Here is a 14,952-nt window from a genome sequence, read left to right as displayed (position 1 = left end):
GTCACTATGTGGAACTATGAACCCACCTCTAAAAAGAGTCCATTTTCCTTTAATAACTTAAGCAGCCTCCTTGCCTACGTCAACCCAGAACCAGACACCCTAAATGTGTGGAAAATAATGTCTTAGTACAAATCGTTATCATCAACACAGTGGTAACAATAACATGATTCTCAGGTTGTTATGAGGCTCTGAGTTGATGTCTGGGAACTTTGTGACCAGTAACGTTTACCATGATAAATGCTCTTGTTGATGTTGCCATCATCATCAGTTTGATTCCCAGGACTGTGGTCCCATAGCTCCACATCTGCATAGCTGGAATAATGCTATGATGATTTTACTAATTCTTTAATTAATGTCCTGAGGTTTAACAAACTGAGACTATTTGCCCATGCACACACTAATACAAACACAGACGTAACAAGCAAGTACTCGTGCCTACATGAGACCAGACAAACTCCCAGACATGCAAATACCCCAATTTCAAACCTACCCCACCCCATGCATACTGAACCTTTCACGCCCCCCAAAACCACACAAACATATGCCCACAGCCAGCTACCATGTTGATTCAGCAGAACTCTACACACTCATAACAAAAATCACTTAATTATTTCCACAAGTGGAACACTGGTCGTTCAACCTCTTGTTGACACTCCTTACAGTCCTGCCTCTGTGTATGCCGGAGGAATCATTACTCTGACTTCAGGCTGGACCAGCAGAGGTGGGAGGGAAGGGAAGACCTTTAACCAGAATGCTGAATTGCTTCCAAAAGGCCCAGTGAATAAGTGTGCCTGAAATCTAGCAAAGTCAAGCAGATGCTGAACATAGAAAGGTCAGGACCCAATAATTTGACGATTGGCCTGTTCCAGATGGGGGACCCACAGAGGTGGGGGGGGCCTGTGGGGAACGTCAGCTTGCTGGCCCTTCCCCAGCTCAGGAACCTGTGGTGGATACATCGGCCTGTGACTTGGTCCTCTGAGGACTAACACCATGGCCACAGATACCCATGCAGAAAACCCAGGGGAATGGAATCTATCCAGTAGGTGGAATGAAAGAAGATCCCCATCAGGGTCTTTAAACCTCTGAAGAAAGCAGAGAGATATCACTAATTCAGAATTTGTGAAGATTGCAATAGGGCTTGAGCAAGCACTTGCCTTACCTTCATTCTGCTTATATAGACAATTTTGCTTTGCAAGAGTTCCAACAATCTACTTAAGAGAAAAACTATTTTTGAAGGCCTTCCCAGGACTGCAGAAGCATTCATCAAACTACAGACACTAATCTTAGTTATCTGAAATTCAATTTAGAAAGTATTTGGGGGGTGCCTACTATGTGCCAAAGTCAACCTACATTCTAGTTACTGTGTGCATTTTCATACATAAAATCACATTACTTTTCAAATATTTTATATTTTGAACGCAATGGTAATTCAGCCTGGTTTCCACACACCTCTGTGCATGTAAGAGGGCTGTTAAAGACACTGGATGGGTTAATAAAACTTTGCTAAGCACCCTCAGGGGTCTGGCCTCAGCAGCAAGCCCTGCCCCAAGTTCCAAGCACTGTCTTGACCCAGGCTAGAGGGCGGGAGGAGGGGGGTGGTGACATGACCAATAGGGGCAGGAAGATATTAAATCAGACCTCAGAGAGAACTTGCTATCCTGTAGGCTTCCAAGCAGCACTGAGAATTCCCCTCTGGGAAGAAATGAAACTTTTTTGTCTGGATTGGAAAACAGGTCCCTGGTGGACCCGGGGAAGATCCCTTGGGAAGAGGGTGTCTGGCTGGCTGGAGGTAAGATGGGTTATTTGGAGGGGGTTGGGGCCTCCTCCTCCCTGATGAGGCCTGGAGTTTGCCAGACAAGTTTCACCCCGGGCTGTCCCCCCTGCAGTGTGCATCGAGGGAGGAGGGGGTGCACCCCCGAGGAGACCACAGGAATGCCAAGCAGGGGAAAGGCGCCCGGAGCCAAGGGCTCCGGCAACGAGGATCCAATATCGGCGGGTGACTCCAGCCCCCGTAACAGGAGAGACCGTAAAGTATGTGCTCTGCTTCCCAACCAGCAAACACAGCAAATAACCAATTACTCCAAATAGCTAACAGATTTCGGCTCTGATTTCCCTCCCCTTGCCTCCCCTGTGCCTTCACTTGTCATTTGATGGGCGATTTGTATTTGCTCTGAGAAAATGAGAGAAGGAATGACTCACAAAGGAAGGTCCAGATTACACGCAGTGACAGGCATCAAACCTCCCTAATCAGAACTAATGGGAGTGGGGGGCGGCCAGGCTGCACTGGCAACACATCTGAACCAGAGATATTTTTAAAGAAGTGCAGTTTTGTTACTTTCAAGCACATATAGTAATTCTTGCTGAAGCCATATTGCCAAATACATGTCCTTAGGAAACCGAGTTCAAGGAGAAGATAAGGACCATCCTAATTAGCACATCTGATCTATATAAAAGTACAGGTAAAACCATTCATGTTATTAAAGTAAAATACTCCCTCATTCAGAGGTGCATCCATGAAGTCCTGAGACAAACTGCCTTGGATTCCTTCTGGAAATGCTTCCTCACTTGGGAGCCCCACCCTGTAATTGATTCCTTTGCTCACAAAACCTTAGCTTCAAAGCCTTTGGATAAATTGTTGTCAGTACTCAGGAGCTGCAATGAGGCATTCCCCTCAAAACTTGAAATTAAGAGAAATGGGGCTGCCCTTGGAGAATTAGACCACCAAATCAATGCATAGTGGCTCAGAGCAAGAAGCAGAATCACCTCACAGGGCAAGAGGGGCCCCCTCATAACCTTGACCCTAAGTGGATAGATAGATTGCATTGTTCCATCAGAGAAAGCATCTGTCCATGGGAGAAAAAAAAGAAAGGAACTGGTCAGTCCTGGAAAAGAAGAGGAATAAAGGTTGGCTGTGGATAGTTGGCAAACCAGCACCATCTGTAGAGAGAGTACATGGGCTTAGGGACTAACATTGCCCCTGAACTTGGAGATGGATGTACCAATCCATATTAGTCAGCTGCCACTGAACTTCAAATCACAAAACTCTCTCTCCTCATTCTGATTCCTCACTCATCTCTACTCACAACTTGGCTTCCCAATTGCTGCGCCTATAAAGAGACCATGGGCTAGACCACAATCCAAAGTCACATCCTCTAGGCACAAGTTTTTCTCACTGTAATTTCATGAACTGGAAACCTCAGTTTAGAGACTTAAATAATATGCATCCAGCCTTAAGAAAATTGACCCATCAGGAGTCTGAACCCACATGGTTGAACATCTACCCAGCCAAGACTATAGAAATTTCCCTAAAGAACACCCCTGCCTGGTGTGCCTGTTGCGAGACAGTGAGCTCTCCTCTATGTCAGAAATTCCTACACAAGAGTCCACAGGTTGGGGCTGAGGCCCTGACCTGGCCAGCTTAATACCTGACAGCCACAACAAACATCAGGCAAACTCCACAGCTCAACAGCAAAACTTCTGCACCTGCTTTCCTTCTTACTTCTCCCAGCCTGCTGGATTTCTAACTGGCAAAGTAAAATTATAGCAACCTTAAATTATTTCCTTCTACTTTCTGCCTGAGTTTGAGATCACAAGGGGACTCATAGTTGTGGACAGAAGCCATCTGTGCTCCCAGTACTTAATAAGCAAGGACTTGCTCTGCGACGACAGACAATAAAAAGAGATTAAGTGTCAAAAGAAGGGGAGAAAGCTGGGGACTAAGACAAGTATCTCCCTATGCTAAAGAGTTGACTAAGAAAACAGTAATGTTTTTCCTTCTAGGAAGTCTTAAGAGGAGACCACAAACAGAAGTTAGAATATGTAGTCCTGAAGGAAATATAACCTGCATGAAGACAAGCATGACTGTGAAATTTAAAACTGTAATAAAGACATTGATTTCAGGCAAAATGACAAACTGGAAGGCCAGAGAAACCCTCTGAGTAAGAACACCTAAATGAACAAGTAAGATAGCTTTAAATCAAATGCATGACTGAGCCTATGGGAATGTAAAGAAAATCCTTGGGAGCAAATGTGAAAGCAAAAATCTAAAGAAATAAGAAGTCAAAATGAAAACTAACTGTGGATCCCAAAAACCCCAAGCCAAACATTTAGTTTTAAGTGAATCTGGGTTTGTAGTGTCTCCAGGCATCTGGTAAAAGTAAACACATGTCCTCTCTGGAAGAATGGAACTTTCATCCAGGCCTCAAAAAATTCTCAGATAAGGTTCCAAGACACATGAGTTCACAATCAAAAATAGTTAAACACAGAAGGAATGAGACACCATGAGCAAGAGTCAGCTAGAAATACCAACTGCAGATCAGATCTCTTAGGACTGCAGAAAGAATTATCAGAAATAAAACCTTAAGAAAAAAAATTCAAAAAATTAAAGGATATTAAGAGGACAAAAAGATGGCAAAGAAACAAAAGATTTTCAAAAATAACAAGCTGATTTAGGAAGAAAGCTTTTAGCAATAAAAATATCGTACTTTGACTAGAAATTCAATAAATGAAGTTAGAAAGTGATTGGATCTAAAGATTTAGTGAAGTAGAAGACTTATCTTCAGAAATTAGGGTACACCACCCATGCAAAAAAAAAACCCTACTAATATGAAACTTTAATAGACACATAGAAGAGAGAAGATTCATCACATATCCTCAGAGTTCCAGAAGGAAATTATAGAAAGAATAATTAAGAACTATCCAGAACTAATTAAAAGTGGGGAAAAAATAGTTCAGCAAACCAATGGCATAACGGAAGCCAGAAGATAATGAAACAAGTAATATATTCAAAGTACTGACAGAAAATAAGGTTAGTGAAACTAATATTTCCAAAATAAAGGTGAAAATAAAATATTTTCAAATAATAATTAAAAAATGAGAAAGTATACAATGAACTTATTCTTATTATAAGAATTTCTATAGGCTTTACTTCAAAAGATGATCCCAGGAGGAAGAAAACTGCTTTACAAAAAGAAACAATAAGTGTGCGTACAGCTAAAAGAAAAAAAAAGATTATTTGAAAAACATTATTGCTTTGAAAACCTAAGTTATAAAGGTTGAACTAAAATTTTGAACAAATGTTTGTGTATTGGTAAGTACTTAGAATTAAAACATTCTAAGCTCCTTGTAATATTCTGGAGGGAGCAATAAGTACCAATTAAATGTAGGCTTAACAAATGGAATATGCAAGTTGAAGCTTCTATATTAATCACTAAAGGAAGAAAAACAATGTATAGTCTTGAAACTGAAGATGGAAGAAGGAATGAAGGGGGTGGTAGAAGGTATGGATCAGCAATCAAAAAAGATAAACACATGCAGTTTGCAGCAACATGGACGGAGCTAGAAGGGATCATGCTCAGCAAAATAAGTCAGAAAGAAAATGAAAAATACCGGATGGTCTCACTCATAGCAGGAATTTAGAAAACCTAAATAAGGGACCAGGAAAAGACTAATTAATACAAAGTAAAAATTAAAATCAACAAGCAACTATAAACCAGAGACACACTATGGGAAGGGGGAAAGGAAGGATTAGGGTCAAAATAAAGGGGGGAGCAATTGTATGGGGAAATATAACCAAAATGAAAATGCATGCATTGTGCAAAAATGAAAAATGATGTAAGAATTATATAAAGTAAAATATTAAAAAGGAGAAGAAGAAAATGCAGAAAAAAGAAAGGGCAGAGTGACAGAGACATAAATTCAGATAGAAGAAATAAATCCAAATATATCAGTAAGCACAATTAATGTATTAGACTCTCCAACACTCCAGTTAAGAGAAAAATATCATCCAAATGTATTAAAGAAGAAAAATAAATAGAATCCTTCTATTTGCTTTTCACCAGAGACACATAAAATAAAAAGTCACAGAAAATTGGAAGTAAAAGTAGGAAAAGATATACCAGGAAAACAATACCAAAAAAGAAAGCTGCTATAGCTATTGTGTATCAATGTGAGACAAAACTTTAAAGCAAAAACTATCTGTAGAACATTTAAAAGACAGAATGAGGGTTCACTATATATTGTTAAAAGATTCAATTGTCTAGGAAGATAAAGAATTCTAAACTTGTTTGTGCCGAATATCAATTATATAAAGGAAAAGTAGGCAAATTATAAGCAGGGTGTTTTAATATAGCTCTTAGAAATGGATAAATCAGGCCTCCCTTGGTGGCACAGCAGTTGAGCACTGGGCTGTGAAGCTGCCCGCAGCCTCTGCAATGCCGGTTCGATCCCCGGCCGCCAGCGAGGGTCCCACATGGAGCACAGACCTCTGCTCCCCTCAGCAGTGTATTTCGTCAGTCCACCTGTTCTGTTCCCTGCTCTGGCTCTGGGGAATTCTCTCACCCTCCTGTGCTTCTGACTGTACCCAGTGCTTGTATAAATAAATAAATAAATCTTTAAAAAAAAAAAAAAAAAAGAAAGTAATGGATAAATCACACACAGAAATTGGAAGAAAAATATATTTGAATAACATAATTAAGAATGGACATATTATATTAAATGGACATATTATATGTAAAACACATTTGGAGAATACATGATCTTTTCAAGCATAAAGGACAGTCATAAAAATCGTGTGCTTGGCCACAAAGCAATTGTCAAGAAACATTATACACAGTCCACATTTGCCCAACCAAAGCATAGGAAAGTTAGAAAGCAATAACAAAAAGATAACGTAAAACAGGTCAAGAACTTCTAAATCATACTTTTGAACAATTCAGGTGTCAAAAAGAAATATAACAGAAATCATAAAGTACTCAGAACTAGAAAATAACAAAAATAATACTACTTAGCAAAACCTGCAGGACACATAAAGCAGTACCTAGAGGGAATTTTATAGCTTCATATGCTTATATTAGAAAAAGAGGAAATTAATAAACTAGGGATATCACTTTTTAAAAAATTTAATGTAATTAATATTTTAATAAGTTAAATATTATTAAATATTAAATATAATTAAACAGTTTAATAAATTAATGAAGTAGGGCTAGCACTTTAAAAAATTAAAAATATAATAAACTCCCCCAAAAATAGATGGAAAAAAATAATAAAGAAAAAATTTAATAAACTAGGAAACAATAGAAGGTTCTTTAAAAAGATTTTTTTAAAATCAGGCAGGAATAATAAAACATAGCCTTAGGAATGAACAGGGACATAATTACATAGAGAAGAAAATTTTTTGAAAAAGTAAGAGGCTGCTATGAGAAAATGTTGCTAAGAAAAATTTGTAGATAATTTTTAGGAAGAAATGGATAAGTTCCTATAAAATATAAATCACCAAAAGTGACTCACATAGAAACAGAAAAATCTCAAGGGTCCTATAAACATTTCTTTTAATTGCATCAACTGTTTAAAATATCCCCAAGAAGGATACAAAGTCTAGACAGCTTTATAAATGAATCTACCAAACATTCAAACAAAAGATATCAATCTTTTGTCATTCATTCAGAGACTGGTAAAAGAGCACACATGCTCCAAGTCATTTTATTAAATCAGTATTAATTAGATACCAAACCCTGAAATGAACAGCCTCAGAAAAAGAAACTTCAATCCATTATCACTCATAAAAATAGATGCAAAAAAATTTTCAACTCAAATGTTTGCAAAATGAATCTAGCAATGCAGGAAAAAAAGATAATTTGTAATAACCAAGATACATTGTTTCAGAAGTCAAAGTTATTTCAGCCTTTTAAGAAATCTATTAAGGTAGGTTGCTGCATTAACAGATTAAAAGAAGAAATCATATGATCACCTCAACAGATACACAAAGTTCTTTACTTGTCAATAAAATTTAACATTCATGATAAAAACTCTAAGCTGTTAGTTGTTCACCTGATAAAATTTATATTCATTGGTGAAACATAAAAATAGTTGCTTTTAAATGAGAAACAGATCAGAGTACTCTCTATTCTCGGTTACATAAAATATTAACCTGAAAGTTCTAGCCAGTGCAATATGACATGAAAAGGAAATGATTTTTAAAAAGAAAGGAAGGAAAAAGGAGAAAATCACTGAAGAATGAAAACTGATTAGTCACAAATATATGATTAGCCACAGAAAACCCAGAAGAATCCTCAAAACAATGCAAAAAATTAGAGAGTTTAAGAAAATTTCTGGATAAAAGATCAGCAAATCATAATTAATTTCATTTCCATACAAGTAAAAAAAAAAATCACAAGATGTACCTTTAAAAATACAAGTGGGGGGCCTCCCTGGTGGCGCAGGGGTTAAGACGCAACCTATGAAGAAATCCACAGCCACTGCAGCACAAGTTCGATTCCCGGCCGGCCAGGGAGAAACCCACATGGTGGGACAGATCTCTCCTGTCTCGCCCGCTGCTCCCCTCAGCAGTGTACTTCGGTCAGTCTGCCTGTTCTATTCCCCACTCTTTCTCTGGTGAATCCTCTCACCCCCCCATGCATCTCTGGCCTGTACCCCAATTCTTGTATAAAAATAAATAAATCTTTAAAAAAAAAAAAAATATACAAGTGGGGCATGGGGAAAAAAATAAATAAAAATACAAATGAAGATGCTCAGCAGCCTTCACCATGCCACGAAAATGAATATATTGAGTGATATCACAAATGCTATAAATGTTGTTTGGATCACCATGAGAAGAAAAGAAAGAAGGCAGGCCAGAGGCTCAAAAATGTTCAAAGACAAAAAAAGATGGTTAGTCTGAAAGCTAAGCTCTACCATAAACAGCGCTGTGCTAAGAAAACACAAATGAAAAAGACAATCAAAAAACACCCAGCAAAAGGAGCTGTCCCTGCATATCTACTGGACTGTGAGGAACAGTCACAAGCTAAAGTACTTTCCAATATTATTAAACAAAAACAAAAAGAGAAAGCAGGAAAATTTGTGCACAGAGAGAAACAAAAGTATTAAAAGTTGTATTTGAACAGGAGAGAGAAAGAAGAAAGTATGGAAAAAGATAGTCACTAAAGTCTGCTGTGTTGGAGACAGCTTTACAGGAAAACCACCTAAATATGAAAGATTCATTAGGCCAATGGTTTACATTTCAAATAGGCCCATGTCACACATCCTGAATGGAAAGCCACCTTTTGCTGCCAATACTTGGAATAAAGAAGAATCCCTCATCCCCACTATATACAGCTTTGGCTGTTATTACCAGAGGAACTGTCACGGAAGTGAACACTAGCCAGCTGAGCTTGTGACACAGGAGGAAGGTTATTTGGGGTAATAGCCCAGGTTACCAACAATCCTGAAATGATGGGTGTGTAAATTCAGTCTTACTGGCCTGACAGCAGTTTCACACAAGCAACTCGTATAATTATTGAAGACTAAACACCAATCAGGAAAACTAGCAGTGCTAGGATGTTTGTGGATACTACCAAATAGTCTCACATTGTCTGTCATCATCAAGAGAACTATACATTCTGCTGCCAAAAAAAAAAAAAAAACATTAAAATGGCCAGGTTTTACAAAAAAAAAAAAAGGCACAATCTCATTAAATCTGAAATGCTGAAATGGAAAAGCAAAGGATATGAATAGCAATATTGGGCCTCCCCTGGTGGCGCAGGTGGTTGAGCACAGCGCTGTGAAGCTGTCCACAGCCTCTGCAGTGCCGGTTCGATCCCCGCCAGCCGGTAAGGGTCCCACATGGCGCGGCAGACCTCTCCTGTCGTGCCCACTGCTTCCCTCAGCAGTGTAGTTCATCAGTCTGCCTGTTCTGTTCCCCACTCTGTCTGGTGAATCCTCTCACCCTCCCACACATCTGGCCAGTACCCCAGTTCTTGTATAAATAAATAAATAAATCTTAAAAAAAAAAAAAGCAATGTCACTCCTGAAAATTAAGAGGGTGGGATATTTCCCTTACTAGATAGCAAAAATTATAAAGCTTATATAATAAGACAAGTCCCTCAGTATAGGGAAAGACAAATAGACCAATAGAACAAAATATGAGAGCTCACAAGGCCACACTTACATAGAAACCTAATATATGACACAGTTATCAACACAGATTAATGAGAAAGGATAGGTCATTCTATGATTACCTGGATCCATTGGTTATCTATATGGGAAAAAAGAAAGTCAGTCTCTACTTCAACTTTACACACACACATTTCCAAAAAGTATATGGACTTAAATGTGGAAAGTAAAACTTTAAAATATTTAGAAGAAAATATAGACAAATATCGCCTTTGAAAAATAATTTAAATAGAGGGAGCCCAAGATATCCAAAATATATTTAATAGAAATTCCAGAGGAAGAGAACTTTGAAATGACCAAGTCTAGAATTTAAAAAAAACAACCTGACAGAACTTTAAAAGAGCTGGTTCTTTAGATGAAAAACTATAAAATAGATGAAAGTCTACTAGGCTTAATAAAAGAAATAACACAAATCTGCAAAAATGAAAAATAAGGATGAAAACAGAAGAGATACTGAAACATTTTCTTTTATATAATAATATGTGCAGAGCCAAACTAATACAATAGACATTATCTGGATCTACCTAAGCCACCAAATTGACAGAATAAGTAGGAAATGGTCCAAGAATCCCCTCCCCAAAAAAGTACTTTTTTCACAAAATGTCCAGGGTAGATGCATCTTACACAATTATATAAGACATGCATTCCTAAAAACTCTAATTCAAAACTCACATAAAATAATAGCATTGGGCCTCCCCTGGTGGCGCAGGCAGTTGAGCGCAGCGCTGTGAAGCTGTCAGCAGCCTCTGCAGCGCCAGTTCGATCCCGGCCCGCCAGCAAGGGTCCCACATGGCACAGCAGACCTCTCCTGTCTCCCCTGCTGCTCCCCTCAGCAGTGTATTTTGTCAGTCTGCCTGTTCTGCTCCCTGCTCTGTCTCTGGTGAATCCTCTCACCCTCCTGTGCATCTGGCTTGTACCCCACTTCTTTTTTTTTAAAAGATTTATTTATTTTTACAAGTACTGGGTACAGTCAGAAGCACAGGAGGGTGAGAGAATTCACCAGAGCCAGAGGGGAGAGCAGAGCAGGCAGACTGTCATAGTACACTGCTGAGGGGAGCAGTGGGCAGCAAGAGAGGTCTGCGCACCATGTGGGATCCTCGCCCCAAGGCCGGGGATTGAACTGGTGCTGAAGAGGCTGCAGGCAGCTTTGCAGCCCAGGGCTCAACCACTGCACCACCTGGGGAGGCCCACCCCAGTTCTTGTGTAAGTAAATAAATAAATCTTTAGAAAAAATATATATATATATCATTTTCAAAAAAGATGATGGGGATCCTATTTACCAGCTAGACCAAAAATACAATTCACTTGGCCACCATCTTTTAAATTACATGACTAGTAATCATATTTTAAATTTAGATTTAATCTCGTGTTATTACACATTTCATATAAAAAGCAGGACTATTAAAATGTTTATCTCATATAATTTCCAACTGGTGTAATTCAAATTCATAAAGAGCAACTGAACTATATTTAAGAAATATTAACTCTCATGACACAGACTGTTCAAGAGCACAGAAAATGAGAGTACACAACAAAAGAAAGTTTCATGAAATGTTTCATCAAATGCTAACAAAAGCAACCTAAAAGCCATACTAATTTTAAAAGATACAAAAATCCTTACATATGCAATAAAAAATCGAATTCAATAGTATATAGAAATTTCCCTATAAACTTCCTCTTAAACAGGATGAATAAACGCTACACATTCTCTCTGCCAAAAATGTGACCACCATCCAGGGTCGGCAGAAAGCCTGCAGCTAACTTGGTGACTCACCGCAGCTCTCAGCAGGTGCATTGTTGGGGGTTTTGGCTTTGCTTCTTGGCCACTTCAGTAGACAAAGCTAGGAAATCTACATACATATGTACGCATACCCAACACACACACACAAATCTGAGTGTGCACCAAGAACCATTTCTTTCTTACCTATCCACTCTCCATCTTATTTTTTTTTTCTTTTTCCTTCCCACCATCCCTTGCATCCCTTTATCCCTTTCCCCTCCTTCTTAATCTCAGAGTCTGTGTTTATTGATATCTACTGGCTTTTGAAAGTATTTTACATAATCAAATAGTCTTCTGTGTAAATCTCCCATTTGTTTTTATTGTTCTGACTTACTTTACTACATATAATTCTCTCAAACTCCCTCCATTTGATTGACAATGGCTGCATTGCATCCTTTCTTACGACCAAATAGTCATAGCTATCCCACATCTTCATGATTCAGTCATATGTTGATGGGCATATGGGTTGCATCCATGCCCTAGCTATCATAAATAATGCTGCTGTGAACACTGGGAAACATACAGGGTTTGTGTTGATGATTTCACAATCTGTAGATAGATGCCCAAGAGTGGGAATGCTGGCTTATACAGTATTCCCATTTTCAGTTTTTTTAAGGTAAATCCAGATTGCCTCCATAATGGTTGCACCAGTTTACATTCTCACCAACAGCAAAACAGGGTTCCTCTTTCTCCATATCCTCTCCAGCCCTTGCTGTTGGAAGTCTTTTAAAATGTGCCATTCTCAAAGACATGATATAGTACCTCACTGTGGTTTTAACCCCAGCAAGTGAGTTGTATCTTTACCAAGTATCTTGCTTGTGCCAGTTATACTAAGATAGTGACTAAATAAATATTACAAAAATATATAAAATTTGAATTTAAAAAGAAGGAGCATTTTATCTATGAAAACAAATATAATCCTGTTGATTTTTTTGAACAGGAAAATTTAAAAAAGGTGACAGGGCTTGGGGGGGGATCTCAAACTTTAAAAGGACCCCACATTCAGATTTTGTTTTTGCAGGTATATTACAATCTCATCAAACTTTAATAAACATAAAGGAAAAATCATTGATAACACATTTTGGATATGGTTTATACCAGAAGAATGACATTATATTCAAATAGCAGACCCAACTCAAAGAAGTCTTACTCACATGATTAAGAAATGAAGAAACAAGGATGTGATTAAAGATAAAATGTTTATGGTACATGTGTATGACTGTTAGTAATGCACTGGATAAGAGGACTTCGATTGTTGTAAATTATAATGTTACGGCCAATTGACCCATTTGAATTTACCCCAGGAACACAGAAAAATTATAATTTAACAGGACAAAGAAAAACAAAATGATCATCTTGATAAATGCCAAATGGCACTGGATAAAATTAAACTTCCATAAATGAGTTTTCAAGCTATTAATAAACTAATAATAAAGGACACAACCTTGACAAAATCAAGACTGTCTGAGACTATCATCGTAATTAATAAAACATAGGAAGAGCATTCTCACTAGAATCAGTAACTAAATTATTTTGCTCACTATCATCTCGATTTATCAAATGTTATTTTGGAAAAAGGAATAAAGTGCTAACTATTAGAAAGAAAGTGACATTTATTATTGTTTGAAGAAAACAATCTTACCACCTGGAAAACCCAAAGAATCAATTAACAACTGTCAGAACTAATAAAGGGGCATAATAAAGAGTGTGTTTCAAAGTAAATGTACAACAGGAATATTTTCCTATATTCTAGCAATAACCAATTAGCAAAATCATAATAAGAAAAATACCCCAGTTGGATAACAACACAGGTGATAAATGCCAAGTAATATAAACTTAGAAAGGAATGGGCTAAAGCAAACCAAAATCACTTCTGCAATGGGCATAAAATAAGACAATTGTGGAAATTAAGAAATTAAATGTTCAATGATAGAGGAGTAGTTAAAATTTTATGGATGTCCATATAATGCAATGACAAGCAGTCATATTTTTTAAAGAATTGAAAGCTGTGGAAAAACAATTGCAATACATTTTTTAGGCAAAAATATAGATTATAAAAAAGTACAATATGATTCCAATTTTGTAAAACAAAAAAAAAATGTATGTACATGTGCATGAAAGATCTGAAGATGTAGGCATACCAAATCTCCAAGTCTCTGGGTTTATCTCCAGCTGGTAAGGGTATGGGTGGTTTTAGCTTTCTGTCTTAAAATTTTTTGTGTTTTCTATATTTTCCACAATGGATAAATTAAAAAAAAAACTAAAACTTTATATTACCTCCTCCTAGAAGACCATTAAGGCACCCAATGGAGCAATGCTTCCCCTTGACACATGAACACAATTTAACTTTTGGAGGGTCTTATCTCTTATGCCTCCCCACAGGACAGGGGTTTAGCAGAGAGCTTCATGAGTGCATGACAAAGGCCAGACACCAAAGTCAGCAGCTGGGAGGACCCACAACCCATAAAGAGAGTATTCAGGGAGTCAATCCAGGCAAAGAAAAAGTAGTCCCTATGGGGAACAGCAGACCCTCAGACTCTTCTGGGGACAGCCAGGGTTCCTCAGTCACACACATCCTTTGTACCTCTGGAAGGGGCAGAGAAAGCCAGCCTGCCACTGCCCACAGAGGCTTCTCACGTCCCATGTCACAGCAGTCAGGATCTAATCTAGAGACTCCCCTGCTCCCAGTGGCCCATGCAACCCCAAACAACCCCCAGTCCTCATGCAGGGTTAGGGCAAATCCAATGATGCAAGATCCACCAAGAGATAATTCAGCAGTGTCTGTTCCAGGAATCTTCTCCATAGCTTTCTCCCACCCTTCCATCACTGCACCAGCAGAGATTAGTAACTGTTTCCTGAGAAGCTCAGAAACACTTCCTTTTTCCCCCTCCCACTCCGCACTCTGTTCCTTTCCTAACTCCTTACCCCCACCCACAGCCCCCCAGGAAAATCAGGAGCCCACAAATAGGTAAATAATACATACATGAGGACTGGATGGAGAAGCTGCCATGTTAGTGGGGGCCGAGCCCAACAGACCATCTGCAAGCTACAAATTAAACAGGCTGGTTAGCAACAGGATCAGAGAAATCACTTCAAGGAAAACTGGACAGCTCCGAAGAAGCAGGGGTCTCCAACCAGGTATTCACTGCTCTCTCCCCATAGAGGCTGCAAAAGTTGTGGGAAGAACATATGCTTTGTATTTAAACAAGCCTCACTCCAAATCC

General features: G+C 38.4%; 1 protein-coding gene and 1 pseudogene across 9 annotated transcripts in view; one reads left to right on the top strand and one right to left on the bottom strand.

The window, feature by feature from the left end:
• The window catches only part of DYSF (dysferlin), a 204,254-nt gene that overhangs the window by 43,346 nt on the left and 145,956 nt on the right, over positions 1-14,952 (bottom strand). For 5 of the 9 annotated variants that reach the window (XM_037527596.2, XM_037527598.2, XM_037527602.2 and 2 more), the window contains one exon: positions 14,712-14,774. The exons of the other annotated variants lie outside the window; for them this stretch is intronic. In XM_037527596.2, coding sequence (XP_037383493.1) covers positions 14,712-14,774 — 63 coding nt within the window. The remainder of the gene's footprint in view (positions 1-14,711; positions 14,775-14,952) is intronic. 9 annotated transcript variants of the gene reach the window in all.
• Positions 5,249-9,224, top strand: LOC119259631 (ribosome biogenesis protein NSA2 homolog; annotated as a pseudogene).

The sequence above is a fragment of the Talpa occidentalis genome, unplaced genomic scaffold (genome assembly GCF_014898055.3).
Source record: "Talpa occidentalis isolate TD23 unplaced genomic scaffold, MPIMG_talOcc4v2.1 talOcc4.5, whole genome shotgun sequence".
In the NCBI taxonomy this organism is placed as follows: domain Eukaryota; kingdom Metazoa; phylum Chordata; class Mammalia; order Eulipotyphla; family Talpidae; genus Talpa; species Talpa occidentalis.
Note: the sequence above shows the minus strand (reverse complement) of the source record. Positions and strands in the feature narration are given on the sequence as shown.